The 20,365-nt window shown below is 40.6% G+C and overlaps 2 protein-coding genes and 1 long non-coding RNA gene across 3 annotated transcripts in view; 1 reads left to right on the top strand and 2 right to left on the bottom strand.

Moving 5' to 3' along the window:
• Positions 1 to 5,035, top strand: part of LOC121913990 — a 29,486-nt gene extending 24,451 nt beyond the window's left edge. The window contains exons 4-5 of the long non-coding RNA XR_006100429.1: positions 4,609 to 4,851; positions 4,950 to 5,035. This is a non-coding gene — a long non-coding RNA (uncharacterized LOC121913990). The remainder of the gene's footprint in view (positions 1 to 4,608; positions 4,852 to 4,949) is intronic.
• LOC121913987 lies at positions 1 to 14,480 on the bottom strand. Its single transcript, XM_042436886.1, has 4 exons — positions 12,062 to 14,480; positions 9,593 to 9,719; positions 5,027 to 5,911; positions 1 to 3,339 (listed from the first exon to the last, which is right to left on the bottom strand). The coding sequence occupies exons 1-4, from the start codon at positions 14,268 to 14,270 to the stop codon at positions 2,751 to 2,753; spliced, it is 3,810 nt and encodes a 1,269-aa protein (XP_042292820.1). The 5' UTR covers positions 14,271 to 14,480; the 3' UTR covers positions 1 to 2,750.
• LOC121881126 overlaps positions 14,344 to 20,365 on the bottom strand; it is an 18,145-nt gene continuing 12,123 nt past the window's right edge. The window contains exons 3-4 of the mRNA XM_042388774.1: positions 14,506 to 16,187; positions 14,344 to 14,350 (exon numbers count right to left, since the gene is read on the bottom strand). Of these exons, the coding sequence (XP_042244708.1) occupies positions 14,344 to 14,350; positions 14,506 to 15,530 (1,032 nt within the window). The 5' untranslated portion in view covers positions 15,531 to 16,187. The remainder of the gene's footprint in view (positions 14,351 to 14,505; positions 16,188 to 20,365) is intronic.

Below are 20,365 nucleotides of genomic sequence, written 5' to 3' on the forward strand. Positions count from 1 at the left end.
AGACTTTAAAGTCACAGTAAAACAAGTTACAGCATCTTTGTAGATATTTAATTCAAATCCTTCACATTTGATTGGACCACTAATGAGTGGGTGTGGCTTAGCAAATGCATTGCAATATGGAGCTGCAGGGGTAAATGGAGCTTCTCTTCCAATTTGAAATTTTTAACAAAATTTTAGAACAATATTTCATGATATTTAAAACAGAAAGTGGGATTAAACATTAGTCATTTAAGCACTGGTATGTTTGATTTGATTACATGTGGCATTTTGTTGTCAAGTGGCCATGGTATAAGTGGGACAGTACCATCTAAGTTGTACTTTCGGTGATTGCATTATATTGTGTTTATATGGTACATATTCCTAAATAAATTTGTGTTAAATCAAATTACCACAAAATAACTGACACACAAAAAACCTTGGGCCAGGTAGTATTATTCCAGCACAGGAGTATGGGTTTGCTTCTTAACATTCACTTCCCAAGACATTCAAACTGTCAAATACAAAGACCTGCGGCTTTAAAAATACAGTTGACTAATGAAGCACTTTATTCCTCTGTGGATGTGCTTGTACATCTGTGCTCAAAAGCATGAGACAGAAATCCATCACTGACCATCATCACCAAGAGTTAAGAGCATTTCAATGTTCATAATGGCAGTTAAAGCTGCACAAGGCAATCATTTTTATTATGATTTTTTTCATTTTTTTTAATTTAGCTTTAAAAAAAAAACACCCATCTTAATCCATCAGTCTCAATCAAGAAATATGATTCCAGCATCCCCACAGTGGATTCATCCTCCAAATTAGATTCTAGTGTCGTCACCTACACCTCTGAACACACGCTAATAACTAAGCTGACTTGGAAGTTGTCAGCATTCAAACAGTTACTTTTCGTTTCCCCAATTTAAAATTCAAGTGCAAATAGCACGACTAAATCTGGCAGCCCATTTGCCTGTCAGGACATGACTTCCCACACAGCCTTTCATAACCACATCATTCTTATAACAAAAAATATTGTTGTTCAACTGACAATAATTTCCCTTTGTCACATTTGTAGTAGAATACACAAATCTGATAGCACTGTGCTCTCTTTTAAAGGTGCTACCTGTATCATTTTTAACATCAGTAAGTTATTACCACACTCATTATGAGACATTGGTATAATTGACAACAAGACCACTGCTGGGATGATTGGCAGCACTACCTGCCTCCACACTGCATTTTACATGTGCCACCACATTGTGTGACTTGGATTTGGAGGGAAATCTTCTGGATTGCTTTACTCTCAGTGCAAACGGAGCTAAAGCTGTCAAATTTTCTCACTCTGACAAATGGTGGAGAGGAGTGAGAGGCAAATGGGAGAAAAAAAATGTTTCCAACATGTTTATCCTCTTCAGTAAAGCCAAAGATGCCAGGCCAGAAAGGGGATTATGGGAGATGAAGTCTTTATTTTGAGAAACACTATCACTAAAATACCACTTGTGTGACACAAAGGCTATCAATCATCTCAACCATGGTCTCATTGATTAGCCATTAGAAATTATTACCAAGCTACCTCTGGTGATAAAGTGATGCTTTAAAAATGTAACATATAGAACCTCTAAATGAGCATGAAACTGCATTTACAATTAGTATTTGACTGTATAAATAAAATTTAACTTAGTCATTATTATACACATCACTCAGGCAACACTTTCCACATGTGAAACATAGAATATAGCATTAATCTGTAAGCATATTGCTCAATTATTACATTCACAATTTCAAATCTAATTGATAAATAAAACATTTAAATTAAATGTTATTACTAAATCCTTCCATTATTTGTTCAGTTTTGCACATTCCTCACATAATATATATCACTCTATAATCATCTCAATGTTCCAAAATATATTATTAACACACTGGTAAATACACTGTAAAGTTGGATGTGATTATAAAATACATTGTACACTGTAAAGTTAAACCTCAGTCAGTTTTTAAAAGTCAATTTTTAAAGTACATACATAAGAACAAGAGTTAATGTGAGGCATAATATGAGGGAATGAAGTGTAATTTGATATATGAAAAGGCCTGAGAGACATTTACATTAGGATGTTAGTTGTTGGAGTCCTGCAGAAATTCTTTGCCTCCAACTATAATAATTTTTATTTGTTACAGTAATTGAATTCCAACATTGTAATGTTTGATGTAGGTGACCACGCCAAATTATTGAGAATGCCTATTATGTGAATCCTGTTTTAGGGTGGATTTATCTTGCAGTTGTGTTTGTCCTGTACAGTACATTCAATAGAATAAAAAACTCACAGAACTATTAATTATTTAGATAGAGAATAATGTGAACATGTAACCAATAGACCAACCCTGTGTTCCAAAAGCTGACTGTTGATAAAACCTATTAGGAATGACACTGTGCATATCTTACCTAAATGTGGCTGTATTTCCACATAATCTCAACCTGAAGGTTTCTGTTAAGCCTGAGTCTCACACTGTCTCAAATTTTAACTGATTATATACGTTAAGCTAAGAAAACGTAACAATTAACTAGTCTTTTATGCAGCCTTTACAAGGTCATAAGAAGGCAATGGCAGCAGCTAGATGCAAATTTCAAAATTTACAGGAAAAAAGCTGTAGTTGTTCTACAGTTTCTACAGAACAAGTTGAAGATCTTTTCTACCTTTCTGCAACCACCTCATCTTCAGATGTTGGAAAGCTCCTCCCAAAGGGTTGGACACCAACCATTTCCCTTCAAATCAACCAGATGACGATGATGACGGTGATGATGATGAAGACGATGAAGATGAAGGGGAGGGTCTATGAGTCTCACCTCCTCCCAGTTCCGTGAACCTCACCAATGATGATGATGATGTCACTTCCTTCTCTTTCTCTTTTCTGCTTCCTGTGCAGACTGACCTCTGGGCCGGTTTAAACTGCCATGTAACCTTCTTTGTTGATGATGACTGCTCTACTGTTGACTGTTGCTTCACTGTCTTAGTGACAGGCTGAGTTGCCATGGGAATGGCTGGTGTCGCTGCCATACTAGTGGTAACCCCGGTAACATTCCTCGTTTTGCCATTGTTGTTTCTGTCCTGTTCCGTGAAGAGCTCGCTCAGCACTTCAGGTTCAGTGGTTTCTCCAAACAAGTCCCAGCCCTGTTCAGCAGGCAGCCGCCTGGGTCGCGCTATGCCAGCAGATTTGGTGCCAGCAGCAGAGATTCTAGAGCAGCGACTGGGATCAGAGTCAGAAAGATCTGAGTCCCAATCGCTGTCTCCTGCCACCGAGCCACAACCCAGTACTGACAGGTCAACAGGGCCAGAACCTGAACTCTCCGAGTCCGACTCCCTGGAAAACATGACAGACAAAAAAAGTAAAATATTGCACCACAATATTATTGTACTGCAGTCACCAAAGTTGGCATTTACAGCCTATCACACTATATTTTAAATATATATATTTCTGTATTTTCTACATAATATTTCTATAGTATCTTCACTCTGATATATATTGAAATAGTACTTTAACACTGTTTTTAAAAATGTTGCAGAAATCAGAACTCTGAGACAATCAATCTTAATATTACCAGAAATTACGAAGTGATTATTGGTGCTGAATTTCAAACAAAGAAGAACACACACTTTCATTTAAAATATTCTATAATTTGTTTGTAATGGAAATTAGATTTAAAAATTGATGGCTATAAATCAATGTATGTCTCAGCATGGAAACCTAATTCCAAAAAAAACGTAATTCCTGAACCGGACACCTCCACCATCCAATATCCCCAGTCTGAGCCAGCAGTTCAGTCTACCTCTAATGAAGTGCTTACTGGATTGTTGAGCATCATCTGAAAGCCGCTTCCCCCTCACCTTTTGTGATATCAGAATTAGGGAGGCTGCGTCCAACATTTTTTGTAACTTTTTGAAATTGATAATCCAATCCTAAAAAGTAGGCAGGATTTGAACTTCCCTCCCAAGCTCTTCTTATTATTCGTCTTCACACAGCTCCTCCAGTTCTGTCACGTTTCATATGTCCACCAAATACCCCTCTTTATGGCCTCCTTGAAATCCTCCCACATCTTAGTTTTTGCTTCTGCAACCACAGAATTCAGTCATTCTTGCATCCCTTCTTGTGTGTTCTTCTGCTTCCTTCACCACTGATGTCCACCAGCAGGTTCTTTGGTTGCCACCAAGACAGGCATCAGTGACCTTCTGGTCACAACCCGAGCACCTACCACCACAGTGCAGAACATTTGAACATTTTTCACTTGGATTCTATGTCGCTAAGTTCCTCCCATATGTAGGAACAATTCATCTGGAGGTGGGAACTGAAAACCTTGCTGTCAGGGGCATGAACCAGACTTTCTGAGCTCACCTAAGTAGAGGTAAAATGGAATTTGAGATTGACAGATGGATTGGTGCCGGGCCAGCAGTAATGCAGCTGCCGTACTAGACAATCCTGGTGAAGAGGGAGCTGAGCCTGAAGGCAAAGCTCTCAATTTACTGGTCAATATGCATTCCATCCCACACCTATAATCGTGAGCTTTGGGGAATGACCGAAAGAATAACAATGTAAATACAAGTAGCTGAAATTCTTTTTTTTTTTTTGAGATAGGATGAGGAGCTCAGAGAAGACCAGAAGAAGCTCAGAGTAGAGCCTCTGCTCTTTCACATTGAAAGGCGTCAGTTGAGGGGGTTTAGGCATCTGACTCAGATGCCTCCTGTATGCCTCCATGTTGAGGAGATCCAAGCAGACCCAGAACATACTCAACGGATTATATGTTCCATCTGGCCAGCAAATGCCTCAAGATCCCCCAAGGGGAGATGAAGGACATGGCTCTAGAGAAAGATGTCACAAGTAAGTAGCAGATGAATACATTGATGGATCCAAATGGATGGCTGGATGAATGCATTGCTAAATTAACAAATTTACTCTGAAATTCTATTTTATCATAGGTATTTCTCTGATCCACCCTGAATTACAAACAATGAAACACAATGGAGCTACATTAAATACACAAAAATGAACATACCTGCCACTGTAGGGGGAAGTTCCCTCAGGGCCCAGGAGGAGGCAGTCTGGAGCAGCCAGGTAGACAAAGCTGTCAGTGCACAAAAAGTCTCCTTCTTCTGGTTTTTGGGGGGCAAGGTGAGTCAACTTGGCATCCTGATCCCTATTTGACTGTTCCAAGTGTGTTTTCCTGCTATCCAAGTGTTGCCATACACTGTCATGTTTTGTATCATGGGTGGACATTTCCAAAACGGTGGGGTTTTCACCGTGGGAGCCAGGTCTTGCAGACACAGCAAGGTAAACAAAGCTGTCCGATTGGACAAAGGGATCTAAGTCACCACAGTCCAGTCCTGAGCTTCTGATTGGCTTCTGATTAGGATCTAGAAGATGTTTGATTGGCTGGTTAGAGGGAGACAGAGGAAGAGGGGAGTCAGTTCCCATTAGGGTTACTTTTTTCCTGGGTGGCATATCTTCACTTTGTGAGGCATTTGCAGTTGTATCTGTATGGTCCAGTGGGGTCTTAATGATTGAAACCACTCCTACTGTTTTATCATCTTTCCTTCCATACCCATCTTTCCCTCTCACTTCTTCTAACCCCATCTTTCCACGCACGTCCACCTCTCTTTCGCCATCTCCATCGATGTCATCGTGCGAGGAGCTGTTGAGGAGCGAGGGGTAGCACCACTGTAGCTCTGCACTCTCTTCCCTCCCCCATTCCTTTAATGCCCCATCATCCCCATCCTTCTCCAATGATGTACTGCTGCTGCCTAGATCAGAACCACTGATTGGCTGGTCGCTGTCAGAGCCTGCCTCCTCCTGGCTCTGATTGGATAAGGAGAGGAAGACGCCACTGGAATCTGACTCCAGCGTTAGGTTGGAGTCTGGAGAGCTGTCCTCTTTAGTGGAGCTAGAAAAAAGACAAGACAGTCAAGTGATTACATCCCCATGTGTCTGCTTAGCTGTAACTTCTAATGCCCTCTCTGTATAATTGGGTACCACTAGCACCATCAAATTTGTCATAACCTACTTTTTCAGATCAAGGCCATTGATTTGTTTTGTTGTCTCACATTGCACTTTTATTTTTTTATGGTCCTAATTTGAAAGCTTGCACAGATGTCTTGGGTGATGGACACATCATTATGAATACATTAGCTCTTTAATTTGGCGGAGGCTATGGCAAGGATTAGTTTATGTCTTCATTCATTAGCCAGGAACAACACACATTCTCACGGCTATTTGATTGTTATAATGATTTGATACAGACAGACCCAGGAAAGGGCACTTTGATACTTTGGTTACTTTCACACCTACTTTATTTGGGATGTATCAAAAGAACCATGGTGTGGATTGTGAGTAACTTGAATAATATACAAGACAGAAAACATATACAGCTCAATTTTAATAATGAGATCATTAGAAAGAGATTATGAGGTGAAAAGATAATCAGGTACCACTTTCTGATAAGGCATTGTATATAAATGTGTTATAAGATGTAACTAATAGATGTAGTAATGTTTAACACATCATTTACCAACACTTCATAGATCGGTTATTAATAAAAAACATTTTTTGTTTTCCAGGTTGTGACAAACCATTTAGTTGGTGTTCATTTGGCTTTTTATTTAGAGATAATACAGCCATAAATGTTATAAGTTGTAAATAAATGGATTTTAGTCCTCTGAAGCCCTTTTCCAGAAAGTAAGTGGTCACCCAGTCCAACCAAAGGTTGTTCTTCTTTAATAGCTCATAACTGTTCTATAAAGAATTAGTAAATGATTTAACAGCCATTGATAAACCCATTAGATACAACTTATAAACTTTATAAAGGATGCCTTTTTGGCAAGCAGTACTGATGTTAATTCTTGTTCTTGTCTTGTACTTACTAAAACCATAGATAATTATAATATAATAATATATAAACTTTATTTATACAGTTACAAAGTGCACAGTTACAAAGTGCTTTACATGGTTAAAATGTTTAAGTATCACAATTACGCAGTAAAATCAGACAATTAAAATAAAATAAAACAGAATAAAATAAACCTAGTATAAGATACAAAAATAATAAAAAATAAAAACAATAAAACAACAGTAGTAATAGAGCAGATGAGATATGTTGGAAATAAAATAGTGCGGTATCAATTAAATATAGGCCTTTTGATAAAAGGTATGTTTTGAGAAGTGATTTAAAAGATGTCACTAATTCTGCAAGCCTCAGATCTTCAGGCAGGGAGTTCCAGAACTGAGGGACCTTGACTGCAAAAGTCTTGTCACCTTTAGTCTTGAGCTGTGAGTTAGGAACAGCTAGAAGTACCCTGACTAAAGATCTGAGGCTGCACTCTGGGTTGTAGGGGAGTAATAACTCAGCAATGTAGCTAGGCGCTAAGCCATGAAGTGCTTTAAAGGTAGTTGAAATAGGGTTCTCCATGCATCTTCCAGCAAAATGCAGCTGAATCACTTGCTTCTCAGCTCGAGGACAGTAAATTTCCAGAGGAAAAAAGGGGACTGGAGCACACCGATTAATTCACATCAGATCAGTGTTGAAACGTAAGTCTGTTTGCACAGTTAAAGTCTGTGAATTAATCAGTGTGCTCCAGTACCCTTTTGCCTCTGGGTGCTTAAAAGGTAATCAGTAAAATCTTAAAATCAATTCTAAAACTGACTGGTAACCAGTGAAGAGAGGCTAAAACAGGAGTGATTTGTGGACAGGGAGCCAAGATGTTCCTGTAAAATTTGTTTTCATTTAGCTGGAGAAAGTTTTGGGACATCCAGCACTTTAGTTCTGACAGACAAGATAATAAATGATGAAAGTTGCCTTCTTAACTGGTAGATAGGGTTGGGAATAGAAAACGGTTCCAAATTAGAACCGAATCCAAAATGCCGGTTCTGCTTATCGGTTCCTGAACACGGTAACCATTTATTATTGTAAACAAAGGCTTTTTCAGATACAAGCAAGCATGGCTAACGTCACAACAGTAGTGAAAGATGGACAGAGGTAAATGCTCAAAAGTCCGGCGTCACTTTATTAAAGAATACAACAAGGCAAAGTGCAATGCATGTGGGAAGCTATTTAGCTATAAGTCAGATTTGACCAAACATTTAAGGCAGCGTGGCGTCAGTCTGAAAGAATGTTTAGTGTTATGTGTTGTGGTCTCCTAACCTGAGTGTGTCATCAGGCAGCGCTAGCAGTCACACTAATACATGTTGACGCTTAAAAAAATACAGATAGGCCTATTTTTGTTATCTAAACATTTGACCTCTTTTTTTTTTTTTACCATATTGGAATTGAAACTGAGAATCAATAAGAACCGGAATTGATAAGAAGAATCGGAATCGATAAAAATCAAACGATACCCAACCATAATGGTAGATACTGCATACATTGTATGTCCTCTCAGTAAAAGTCCCAACCCACAATTGTTGCACAACATCATTTCAACCTGTCATTCTAATAACAGCCAATGTTATTAGAATATCTGTACTTGAATATTGGACTGTGTAGAGCAGAAATTCTCCTGTGCAACAGTTTGAGTCTTTCAATAATGCAACTGATTAGATTAGCAGGTTGGAATTACAATGCCAGTCAGCCTTTTTGGCTTGTTAGTACAAATCCAGTGTCTTATCTCTGAAGGAACACAACTTCTGTGTTTTTTCCCTCTTTTTTTGGAAGGTCATCAACACTGTACTGCACACACATACCAAATATGCCTGTTCAAATCCCAAACTATGGGCAGAAGCTGTTTACCCGTAAGAGATAATGATAATGTCACAATAATGATGCAACAAAATAGCCATATAAAGCATTTACCAGTCCACCATGACAACTCTATGAATGTGAATTTGGATCTATCTCAAATATTTGGTACAGTTAGCAAACACACACAAATCGCTTCATACACTCTAAAATGGTTGAAATTGGGAGTCAACTACACTAAAAAAATAACAGAATTTACAAAACAGCCAAATGTTGTGCATGACTGCAGCAAAATAACTTGTTTTGAAAATGACAATAGTAGGCAATGTTACTATTCATACTGAGTAATTTGTGAGATTTAAGACTTTGCCTTGATGTTGGGGACTGACCAGAATTCTTCATCGTATTCTTAGCTCATTACTACTATGTCACTGTTCAATCCAGTAACACAGCAGTTCATGAAATAGTCACGAAATTCAATCTATAAATTTGTGTACATGGACATGAATTTTCCTTTTTTTTTGTGACACACTTATGACTTTTCAAACTGGAATTCAATTAATAATTAATTAATTTAAAATATCCAAATTTCCTAATAATAAATTAGGAAATGTATTATTGAGTTTTATTAAAAATGTAATAAAATCTAGTAAATAGTAATGTACAGTATTGTACAACATTATGGTTTCGAACTGAACTGAAGATCTAATGGTATTGTGACCCTGTGTATTTCTACCTCCCTCCAAATGTGACTTTGATCAGATCTTCATATCTTGGCTGAATTCACACCTGGATTTTGTCCTCTGCAAAGACCTTTTATTTACATAGGATGCATATCAATATCAAGTAGAGAAGAGTTTAGAGTTAGTGCCAATACCATCTTCGAGGACTTACCTTGTGCCAACAGTGGAAGTCCCAGCGGTAGATTTGGTTGACCAGTCCACAGGAGGTCTGTCTGTATCTGTAGATGGTAACCCCATAACGTTTAGCTCCAAACTGACCTGGGATCTGCTTCCTACTCCTGGAAAATAGAGCACACACTCAACTCAATTAAACAAGAGAAACAGGAGAAACAATCAATACATTATGCTGTTCATTCCCCTCATGGCCAAGCCTTTGTCAATGTTTGCAGTCATCTAGTGGCTGTTGTAAAATTTGTTCATTGCTGTAGCTGAGGCCTCTACAGGATTAGAAAGCTGATGTCACACATGCGTTTCCAAGAGGCTGTTTTTGTTAATTACAAGAGCTTTTACAAGAGATTTGCATTAGGCCATAAGAATTTTGAATATGAACACATTAGCCAGTCTCAGTCTTGACTCCGAGCTCATTACTCAACAGCATCTTAAGGCGAAGATGATTGTAGCATCTATATTGGGAAGCTGAGGTGTTATTGAAGAGTGTCTTTATGTAACCAATTAATATTATGAAGTTCATTTTCATCATCAGTATTTTATCTTTACTAGACTTATGTTATCCTTTTAATGATCTCTATCTAAAATAATGTGCATGTTTAAATTAGTTGTGTCCACTGAACTGAATGCTGAACTATAAATTATTTAAAAAGCCTGGCTTCTGAGGTAATAAACAAAGGTGAGACAAAACAAAACCTGGATTGCCTTGATATTGCCAAAAACCTCTTGAGTCTTGACATATTTTCAAGGAAAACTCACATTTAAAGTGACTTGTTTTTCATAAATTCTTTTTTTTAAATGACTTTTTCTCAAAAAGAAAAAATTAACCATGTTTTAGAGATTCAGGTTCTGTGATCCCGTCAGAGGTTCTCCCTTACCTGCTTCATTATTCCTTTCTCAAGTTATAGTACAGCACTGTCCTGATATTAATGAGGAGAAAATACTGGAAAACAACATCTATGGCTGGCAACTGATTAATACATCCGTTCAGAACAATGAACAGTTGCACTTTACTGCTACTAACTCGCCACCTGTTATTTTGGTCCATGTGTAATGAAATAATTCACAGCCAACATCCAAGCCAAACTCTCAGACACAAACGATACAGAGCAACTGCTGTTCAGCGGATACAGTATAATAATGTTACTGGTTTAGTCACATGATGTAACAAGTATAAACAATGTTTGCAAAAATGTGAATGAATGGGTTTCACTGCAAAATGTTACATCCATTAAGAAAGAAGGCTGTTCATTGTTACAAAGGGCAAAAATACATTATTACATTATCTAACATGTTAGTGGCTTAAAAGGCTTAGTTTTATTTTTACTTTATCTAGTAATATCAGTTATTTCTGATAGTGAACTTTTCATCCTTGCACCTTAAGTATAAATGCTAACATTTCTCAAATGTCAGAATACAGTCACTTCGGAACAGGGAAAAAAGTACCCATTTATGATTATTATGATATAGTTATTGATATACATAATAAGAGTATGCATATATTTGGGGGTAAGGTTGGATTCCCAATCAGGCAAAGTGGGCAACTGCCCCAGGGTCCCAGACCTCCAGGGGCCCCCAAAACCTCAAATTCATCTTGCTATCAGTTGGTTTTTGGTAATTTGGGTAATTGCACATTTTTTAAAGACTGTACAAATTTGAATCACTAATGTCACTAAAGCAATATATCAATTAACATGAGTCCTGCAGAAGACATTTACTATTGTTGTGTAGCCAAACGTTTAAATTACAACAGCTAATGTACACATAGAAATATGGGGCATTATCATTATTTTAGCAAATTTGTCTAGTCTATGGGAAAGTAATTAAGCTGCAGTATATATGCTGTGTGGTCTGTACTTGGGAACTTGGTTAGGACAAGGAATACGCAATGTTCAGAGGGCACGAGGTGGGAGAAGTGGTAGGGGGGTTAATGGGGCCTAACAGCAAATTTCTTGCCCTGAGGGCCTCATTATCAGTTAATTTGGCTACAGATGGGGGATTGACAAGAGACAGATTAGAGAATAAAAAGAAAACAGAATGGTTTAAAAAATCGAAGCAGCAGAGGTCAAGATATTCTAACTTTTATTCCCCACTATGGGTTAAGCTCCAAAAACCATAGACCATACATTTCCTATAATGCAATCACCACCTTTTTGGAAGGCTCTCCCTGAATGGTAAAATCCCACAGCTTTCTGTTATAAATTTGAAGTCTCCAAGCATAAGCCATGATAACCATGATGACATCACTATGCCATGACGTTATACAATCTATGTTTTCATAGGTTCAGTCACAGTCTCCATGACGTGTAAACTGACCTTCATGTGTAAAATCAATGGAGAGACTCTTAAACAAGTCGTTAATGGAACTTCCCAAGGATAGTATATTATTGCAGGTATATGAAGGAAAAATTGGAAGAAAGAAAACAAAACAGGAAAGACAACTAATATCTACCTGTCAAGAGAGCAGCTTTCTCTCGCTGTGGCCCAGGGTGTGTTTGGTACATGTCAGCTCGTTCCCTCTGGGGCTCCAGCAGTGTTTGGTATAAATCCTGGGTGTCCCTGTGGGGCTGAGACAGGTCTAGGTGCTCCAGGTCAGAGTCCAGCTCCCTGGCTCTCCTCTCTAACTCTGTCAGGCTGAGCTCCGAGGCTGCCGAGGAGGGGGGGTGGGAGCCCCCAAAGCCCACTGGGGGGCGGAGGAGAGGCCAACGTTGTAGGGAGCCTGAAAAGGAATCTGTATCACCTCCACCTCCTGCTCCTGCTCCCCCTTTCTCCCAGCCATCATCCCACAATGTGTTGACCATCTCCAGCACAGCATCCCAACTCTCCATCCCCTGTTCCTCTCCAAATGTTCCTCCTTCTCCTCCCTCCACCTCACCTTCTTCTTTCTCTAATTTAACCACCACCTCCTCCAACTCTTGTGCATGCTGTTCTTGTATTCCATCCTTAATATTAATACCTCTGTTTTCCACCTTTTCACCCTCAATTTCCCCATCCTTTTCCGTTTTCACCTCCTTGATTTTGTTTCCATTTTCTTGGACTTTTTCTTCAATCCGTCTCTCAAACTTTTCTTGTTTGGTTTCTTCCACCAGTCCCTCACCAACAGTAACCTTCTCTTTTTCCTTACCCACTATCTCCTCCATTTTGTCTTTCTCTATTTTCCTCTCCTTCTCTCTCTTCTCTTCCTTACGCTTCCTCTCCTCCCTTGGAGTCTTCTCCTTACTCTGCTCTCCTTGTTTCTCCCTGCTCCTGGATCTCCTGGGTTCTTCCTGATCTCTGCAGACCCTCCAGTGCTCCAAGTTCTGCTCCTTCAGGGAAGCTCTGCCCACCAAATTGGCTCCCTGTCCTGGATCATGATGGGAAGGCTCCTTAAGTGAGCATCGTCCCACGATACTTGTAGAGTCCATTGCGTTTGATAGCGGGTTCTCTGAGAAGTGGCCTTGACGGGGATGGAGGTGGGAATGTGGGCGCCTCTTCTCCAACGCTGAGAGGACAGAGGGGAGAGGGGGGAGGATGGGGAGGTTGTGGAGTGCCCCACCCTGCCGAACAGTCCTCTTTCTGACGATGATTCGACGAGGCCAGGTGGACTCGATACCCTCAGTGGGGCCTGTTGACTCAAGGTCTGCAAGCCCTCTGCTAAGCCGAGGGCTGACCATACCTGGTCCCAGCCCTGTGGCTGTGCCAGGTCGAGTCCTGGAGCTGGACTTGGATGATTTGGACTTCTGGGATCTGGAACCTTTATCTATGTGGCCAGACACAGTTTTATCAATGTCCAAAGGCTTTTTCTCAGCCTGATCTGCAGGGGCAGTTTCAGTTTTATCCTCAGTCCCAGTTCTTATCTGAGCTTTATCTGTAGTCTTGGTGCTGTTCTGGGCTTCACTGACAAGCCCAGTCTCAGTGTTACTCTTAGTCCCTGTCTCATTACTCACCCCACTGTCTAGTACTTCCTCAGGCTCAGATGTAGGAGCAATCTCAACTTCTGTCTCAATTTTAGCTTCTACTCTGGACTCTAATGCTGAACCAAGCTCATTATTAACTTTAGCTACACCTTCAGTTTCTGTTCCAGTCCTATTCTCTACCTGTCTTGAACTAGCTCTAACCTCAATCCCTGCTTCAATTTCTGGCTTCATCCCTGGACCAGATCCCACTCCAATCACAACTTTATCGTCAGGCACCACCCTGTTCTCAATGTCAGTCACAGTTGATGATATAGCCTCAGCAATAGGTTCTGGTTTCGCCACACCTCTTGCAGTTTTTTCTCCACCCCTTGTCCCTCCCCTGTGTCCCTCCTTATTCACAGCAGGAGCCACATTTTCTATCTGCACCCCAGATTGCACTTTTCCTTCCAAATCCCGTCCTCCAGCTCTTGTTTTCACCTGGGAGCCCATTCTTGTTTCAGACCCATTTTTCATGCTAGCCCTGGTATTGTCATATTTGTTCCAACTTTCAGCTCTATTTTGTTCTTCTATCCCAGCCCTAATTTCAGACTCCAACATGTTTCCCATTCCAATTTCACTAACTAACCTTGGTCCACACCCAGTTTTGCTGTCAACTAACACCAAACCGACACTCCCATTGTCAAATTTAGAAACTATACCCCCACCAACAGATTCAGGTCCAACCTTTGACCCTGCTCTATTCCTACCCACAGCACCAGTGCCCATTCTTGGGGCAGCACTTGGGGAGGGTGAAGGTGAGGGCTGGGGGAGCAACAGGGGTGTTGTGTCTAGAACTTGGTCAGACTCTAAAAAGACAGAGTCTCTGTCTGAACGCAAAGGAACTGGTCGGCCATACCCGAAGGTCCCGAAAGTTGATGTTTCCCTCCTCTCCCTTTCTCTCGCTCTCTCTCTCTCCAGCCTCCCCCTCTCTCTCTCTCTTTCCCACTCTCGCTGTGCCCACCCTCTCTCCATCTCCCTCTCTCTTTCCCTCTCCCACTCCCTCTCTCTCTCACTCCGGCCCCATCCTCCTCGATCCCTCAGGTCCTGCTCAAGGTCATGAGCAGACAGTTGGACCAGCGGGGCTCGGTAGGGGGACCGTCTAAGCTCCTGGGGTGGGGACAGCCTGAGGCTCTGGGTTTGGGAGTAATGCCTCGGCTGGATGACGTGCGGAGGGGAACAGCGCAAACTCTGACTCTGACTTGGACGAGGTTTGGCCGGTGAGAAAAAGACTGGAGTATGGTAACCTGAGGAGAGAGGTGAGCCAGAGAAAGGGGAAATGAGGGGGGAGGTAAGAGAGGGGGTCTGGCCCCCAGGGGGAGGGTAGTGCCCCGGATTCAGATATCCCCCTCCTCTGTCCATCATTTCAGTTGTAGTAAGCTCCAAACACTCCATGTGTTTTGGAGGTGTCAAAACTTTCCAGGAATGTCGGCCATCTCTGCTCTTCGTGCTGTCTCCATGGTGATGATGATGATGGTGGTGGTGGTGTCTCTTCGATGATGATGAGGACACTCCTGGCGCTGAGAATGAGGAAACAGAGGGAGAAACTGATCGGGTGAAACGTCCTGGTGAATGGCATCCACCACCATCTGCATCCTGAGCCTCAAGTTTTAGTGAATCATAGATTGCCCTTTCATCCAGACGGCGCACAAACGAGGGGTTCGGTGTTAATGAGCGAGGCTGTGTATCAAACATGTCAGCTGGGGACCTGCTAACCCTGAGGGAGCCACTTGCAGAGTAGCTGAAACTCCCTTCGCCTCCATCATCTCGCCGTATGGACCCTCCGTGGTGGTGGTGGTGGTGATGGCTGTCTATTTGTTGATTAATGCACATAGTATCGTAGATGGACCGCTGGGGTACGTAGCCGTCTCCGTATCCCCCTTCCATTCCCCCATCACGCCGTCCCACTCCCCCATCCCCAGCTCCATGTTTCTCCAGGCAGCAGGAGCTCTTCCTGAAACACCCGGGACGGCTAAGAGGTTTGCCCATGACAGGTCGGATGGCTGACGGTGGGAGGGGTTGGTGGGAGGCACGTGTGAAGCTTGAAGCGTGAATTGTGAAGTCGTTAATTTAACTAAATCTGAAGAATGTTGCTTTTAGAAAATGCAAGACACACGGCAGCTGGCACTGGCAGAGCCATGGAAAAATAAAACAAAGGGAGAAATGTCAAATTCAGAATTCCTGTTGAACCATAATCCCTATGTTTTAATGAGCAGTGAGAACAATCTCATGATAAAAGTACTGCAGTGCTGCAAAACAATAATTTTGTCAAAAACTCCATGGCATAAAAACAACATATGTCCAAATGAACTTTAGAATTGGAATCCTACTTCAAGAAATATTCCAACCAGATTTTTAAGAGGAAAAAAAAATGAAAAGACAAAATACATCCAGTTTTTTGTGTCCACAGGGTTGCTGTTCTTAGCTCATCTTCTCTCCCACTCTCTTCCCTGGCATGACTGCATTTGTATTTATTCTGGTTGTTTATTGTTCTGTCTGTCTGTTCAGAGCCAATTAAGTCTTTATCCAGTGAAGCGTTTGTCAGTCAGACACAGAGTGACAGAAAGACCGAGCCAAGTAGATGGAGGATTGAATCCAGTCAAAGCTTCTCCTCTCCTTCTGGCTGTGTTTGTTGCTTACTGTCATCTGTCTGTGGAAACAAAGCAAACAAAAAAGATATAAACGGAAGACGGCTTGAAGAAATCTCTCCACAAATATAAAATTAAGACATTAGTTATAATAGTTATAATCTTTGCTATAGTTGCATGTCCAATTAAAGGGGCACTCCACTGTTTTTATACATAAAGTGCTCTTGCCAAAAAGAGTGTGAGTGTGGCGCTGAAGGGAGCTTTCTAAAGTCGGAGAAAATAAACTCGATGACGTCATTGGTTATTTCAGATTACACTTGAGATTTCAAATCTTTTAACGGAGAGCCTGTGTTAAAAACTCGAAATGTGGTGTTTGAAAGAGTTGCATTATGGGAATTGTAATATCCAGTGTTTCATGAGCTTGACCCATACTGAGGACTAAACCTCAGGATATCGCAGCCCCTACTGCTTCAATTTTGACCATTCTTTTAAGTCCCCAAATTTAATGAAAGTACAATGCTAAATTGCTGAAGTGCCTCTTAAATTTCAATCCAACAATGCCCGCAGAGCATTTTACAAACAATTGAGAGAAAAAGTAGCCCACAGCTATTTCAGTGATAAAGAACATTTCCTCAGTCAATTGATTAGAATATTAGAATCACTAATGTGAAATAATCCACCCAGGTCAAACAGCACCAACCCAAGGTATCCATCAATAAGTTATCAGTAATGATGAGAAGAGAACCCTCTGCTGGCATAAGAGAACCATTCAAATTTGTTGTTTTTAAACCTTCTTTGACAGCGGTTTCTCAAAAGGTCTCCACTTTTTATAATTTAGAAGTCAAGACATTACTTCTAAACTCTGTCAGTACAAATGCACTGTGTGTAGAACTTTAAGTTTGAGGCTGAACACTGAGCTAAGAATTACAGCATAGTCCTAGATGGCTAATCCTTTGGTTAATATTGTATATAACTTATATCTTAGAACATACAACATACCAGCAGTCTTTACCACCTAGAAACTGAAAAAAATCATCACAGCCAAGGCAACAAAACATAAAATCCTCTAATGTAGGCTACTTCATCCCAAGAGTAGGCTAAACACTACATTAAATACTGAAGCCCTTTGGTCAATTTTGTGAAAATTATATCTTATGGTATCCATATCCATACAGTCTATGCTTAGAACATAATACATACCAACAGTCTTCATAACCTAAAGGGTTAAAAACTAGTCACAACAGGATAACAAAATATAAAAGCCTAAAATGTAGCATTACTTCAAATATGTAGAACCCTAAGGTTTAAATAAACTAAATACTAAAGCTCTAGTAGGCTAATCCCTTTTCGTCAGTTTTGTAGAAGTTATATCCTAGAACATACAACATACCAATAGTTCTCAGATGAAAACCTCCTCACAGCTGAAACAACAAAAGATGAAAACTTCAAATGAACTTTATGTTTTTCTTGCTAGGAAAGACTAAACACTAAGCTAAAGGTTCCAGAACTTGTTGGCTAAGCCCTCTGGTCAATTCTGTAGAAGTTATATCTTAGAACATTTAACATACCAACAGTTCTTAATACCAAAATGGTGAAAAACTCTTCACAGCCAAGACAACAAAAGATAAAAACCTCAAACAACCCAGCAAACATTATAAAGTTGGAAGGACGTTAATGCGACAGCCTGCAATAAGCAGCCTTAAAGTACCATGCAAATTTGGTGCCAAAAATAAAGTTGAGATGACGTCAATATTCCCTCAAAGCTGTTCCCTCGATCAATATGAGAAATCACAAGCTGAATTGGTAATATGCCACAGAATGACTGTGAGTTCAGGTTTGATGTTGATGTTCCTGCCTTTACCAATTTACGGAATGGGTTCATCCACACCAGCACACCAATTAACTCCAGCTTTGTGAGAGATAACAACAGTACTTAGTGTGGAGATTAGCTCTAAACATTAGCTTACAGGAAGTCACCAACATCACCACAGAATTGACCACAGAAGTGTTGCACCCACCACACGCACTGAGAAATCTGCTAACCTCAAGACGACACTGGATAATTTCACCACACTTGAAGCAGTTCAGTGGGAAAAAAAAGTTAAGAGGAAATAAGAATCATTTGCTAATGCAAAAACTCTTTAGTCGCTCTCTTTCTCACAGAAAGAAAAGAACAGATTGATGTTTACATACTAACATCCTGTAAGTCCTGAAATATCCATACTAATATCTATCTACAATGTAATATTAAAGATTCTAACTGTCTAATTTGCATGTATTAGTGATGCCTTCCTCACAAATTAGTTAAGCTCCATCAAAGGAGCCTATTGATAGTTGAGAATCATTCCTAGTCTCTATTGCCCTTTCTCTATCTATTCAGTGTGCCTCCAAGCATCCCCTCTCCTTCTCTCTCTCTTTCTCTCTCCTTCATCACTGCCGCTGCCACCTGCTCTATTTTCCCTCGATCAATAGAAAAGCCAGAACCTTATCTACATAGTCACAGTCATTAAAAGGCATCAGTCAATCCAGTCCATCGATCTCAGTCCCATCCTGGTAATGTGTTGTCATTCTGCCTCAAATCAGCATCCTCATTTGTTTTCCTTACCGGCATCTCTGTCCCTGTCGTCTCTCTCTCTCTCTCACTCCCTCTCTCTCTCTCTCTCCCTCTTTCTTTATCTCTGCCGTTTTTCTCTTTTTCTGTCGCTTGTCTCCCTCTCTCCCTTCTCTCTCTCTCTCTCTCTGCTGTGAATCATGCCTTCTGTCAGAGCAAGGTTTTTTTGACAAGCGCTCTCTCTGCCAACCAACACACCAACGCAAACCCTCCTCCTCCTCCTCCTCCTCCTCTCCCTTTCACTCTCTCTCCCCTATAATTTTTCTTCTCCTCAATTCAGCCTCCCTCTACCTCTCACTCCCTCCCTCTCTCTCTCTCTCTCTCTCTCTCTCTCTCTCACTCTCTCTCTTTTTCTCTCTGTCCCTCCCATTTACACTCCACACAGCTTCGGGGCTTTAAGAGCTTTGGAGCTGCAAAGAGACCAACTTCTCCTCTCCATCTGCCTCTCTTTTTCTTTCTTCCTCCATCTCTCACCCGTCATCTCTCTATCTTATTGCTTTCTTTCTCTCTCCCCCATTCTCTCATTCCCCTCTAGATTTAGTTTGACCTGAGTGGGTTACCCTTGGGAAATCATCACCACCAGACGTTTTAGAAATGAGGTAACGAAGGAGAAGAAAAAGAAGGACACATCTCTATCTATCTATCTATCTATCTATCTATCTATCTATCTATCTATCTATCTATCTATCTATCTATCTATCTATCCCACATATCTATGTTTCAGTCTCCCACACACTCTTTTCTTCTCTGGCTCTCTCCATCCCTCTTGTAGCCCTCTCAGTTTGCCCTCTACCTCCCACTCTTCACCTCAACGTTAATGCAACACGCATCACTGTGGAGGCGGCAGCGAGAGTGAGAGAGACAGAGAAAGAAAGCGCAACAATGGATTCTCACATACTGTACAGTGCAGTTTGAAAGCATCAGCAGCAGCAACATCATTTGACTATATACAGCTGCGTGCACATGGAAAAACAGGATCTATTTTTTAAATCATTAAAAGATGTTAAACCATGATCAGCGGCATCATAGTGTCTTTCTCTCTTTTTTTGCTCCTTTCTATCTGAGTGATATAACAGCTCTAGAATGATATAACAGCACATCACTGTCACTAGTGTACAGACAGTCATGTTTTTTATGTTTGTGTGGAAATCAATAGAAAAGGAAGAGCTGGGTAGTTCGCATGAGCAGCAGCAGCAGCAGCAGCAGCCACCATGTTTGGACACAGAAATCAGTGCCACCTACAAGAAAGACAACTTCATTCAAGGAGGAAGATGTCACAGTGCTGCCCACATTGTTTGATTGACAATGTGTTATTCACCAAGCCTGCACAGTCCTCTAATTCATTTCAATTCATTATTCAGTCTTAATAATAGAATAAGATATTTAAAAATGTCTAATCTGCTTGCTCTGTTTGGATCCAGATCTGCATCAAAATTAGAAACTACCCAGACCAGAACAGGATTTATGAGGCTATGTCAACATTTAAGAATTTAAAAAATATGATAATGATGTATCAGCCTGTACTGATTTTCTTCTACATAAACCCTTAAATTTGCATATTAAAGAATTGTGAGTGAGGCATGTACTGAGCAGGACATTTTATACTACTAAATGACAAACACGTC

The sequence above is a fragment of the Thunnus maccoyii genome, chromosome 16 (genome assembly GCF_910596095.1).
Source record: "Thunnus maccoyii chromosome 16, fThuMac1.1, whole genome shotgun sequence".
NCBI classification, from domain to species: Eukaryota; Metazoa; Chordata; class Actinopteri; order Scombriformes; family Scombridae; genus Thunnus; species Thunnus maccoyii.

Bases quoted from the DNA above. Each gene is read 5' to 3' on its own strand.
- LOC121913987 (XM_042436886.1), bottom strand. From the start codon at position 14,270: ATGGGCACTGGTGCTGTGGGTAGGAATAGAGCAGGGTCAAAGGTTGGA. The intron at 9,720-12,061 runs GTAGATATTAGT...TCTATTTTCCAG, and splicing joins GAAAGCTGCTCTCTTGACAG to GAGTAGGAAGCAGATCCCAG. The intron at 3,340-5,026 runs GTATGTTCATTT...CATGTTTTCCAG, and splicing joins ACTTCCCCCTACAGTGGCAG to GGAGTCGGACTCGGAGAGTT.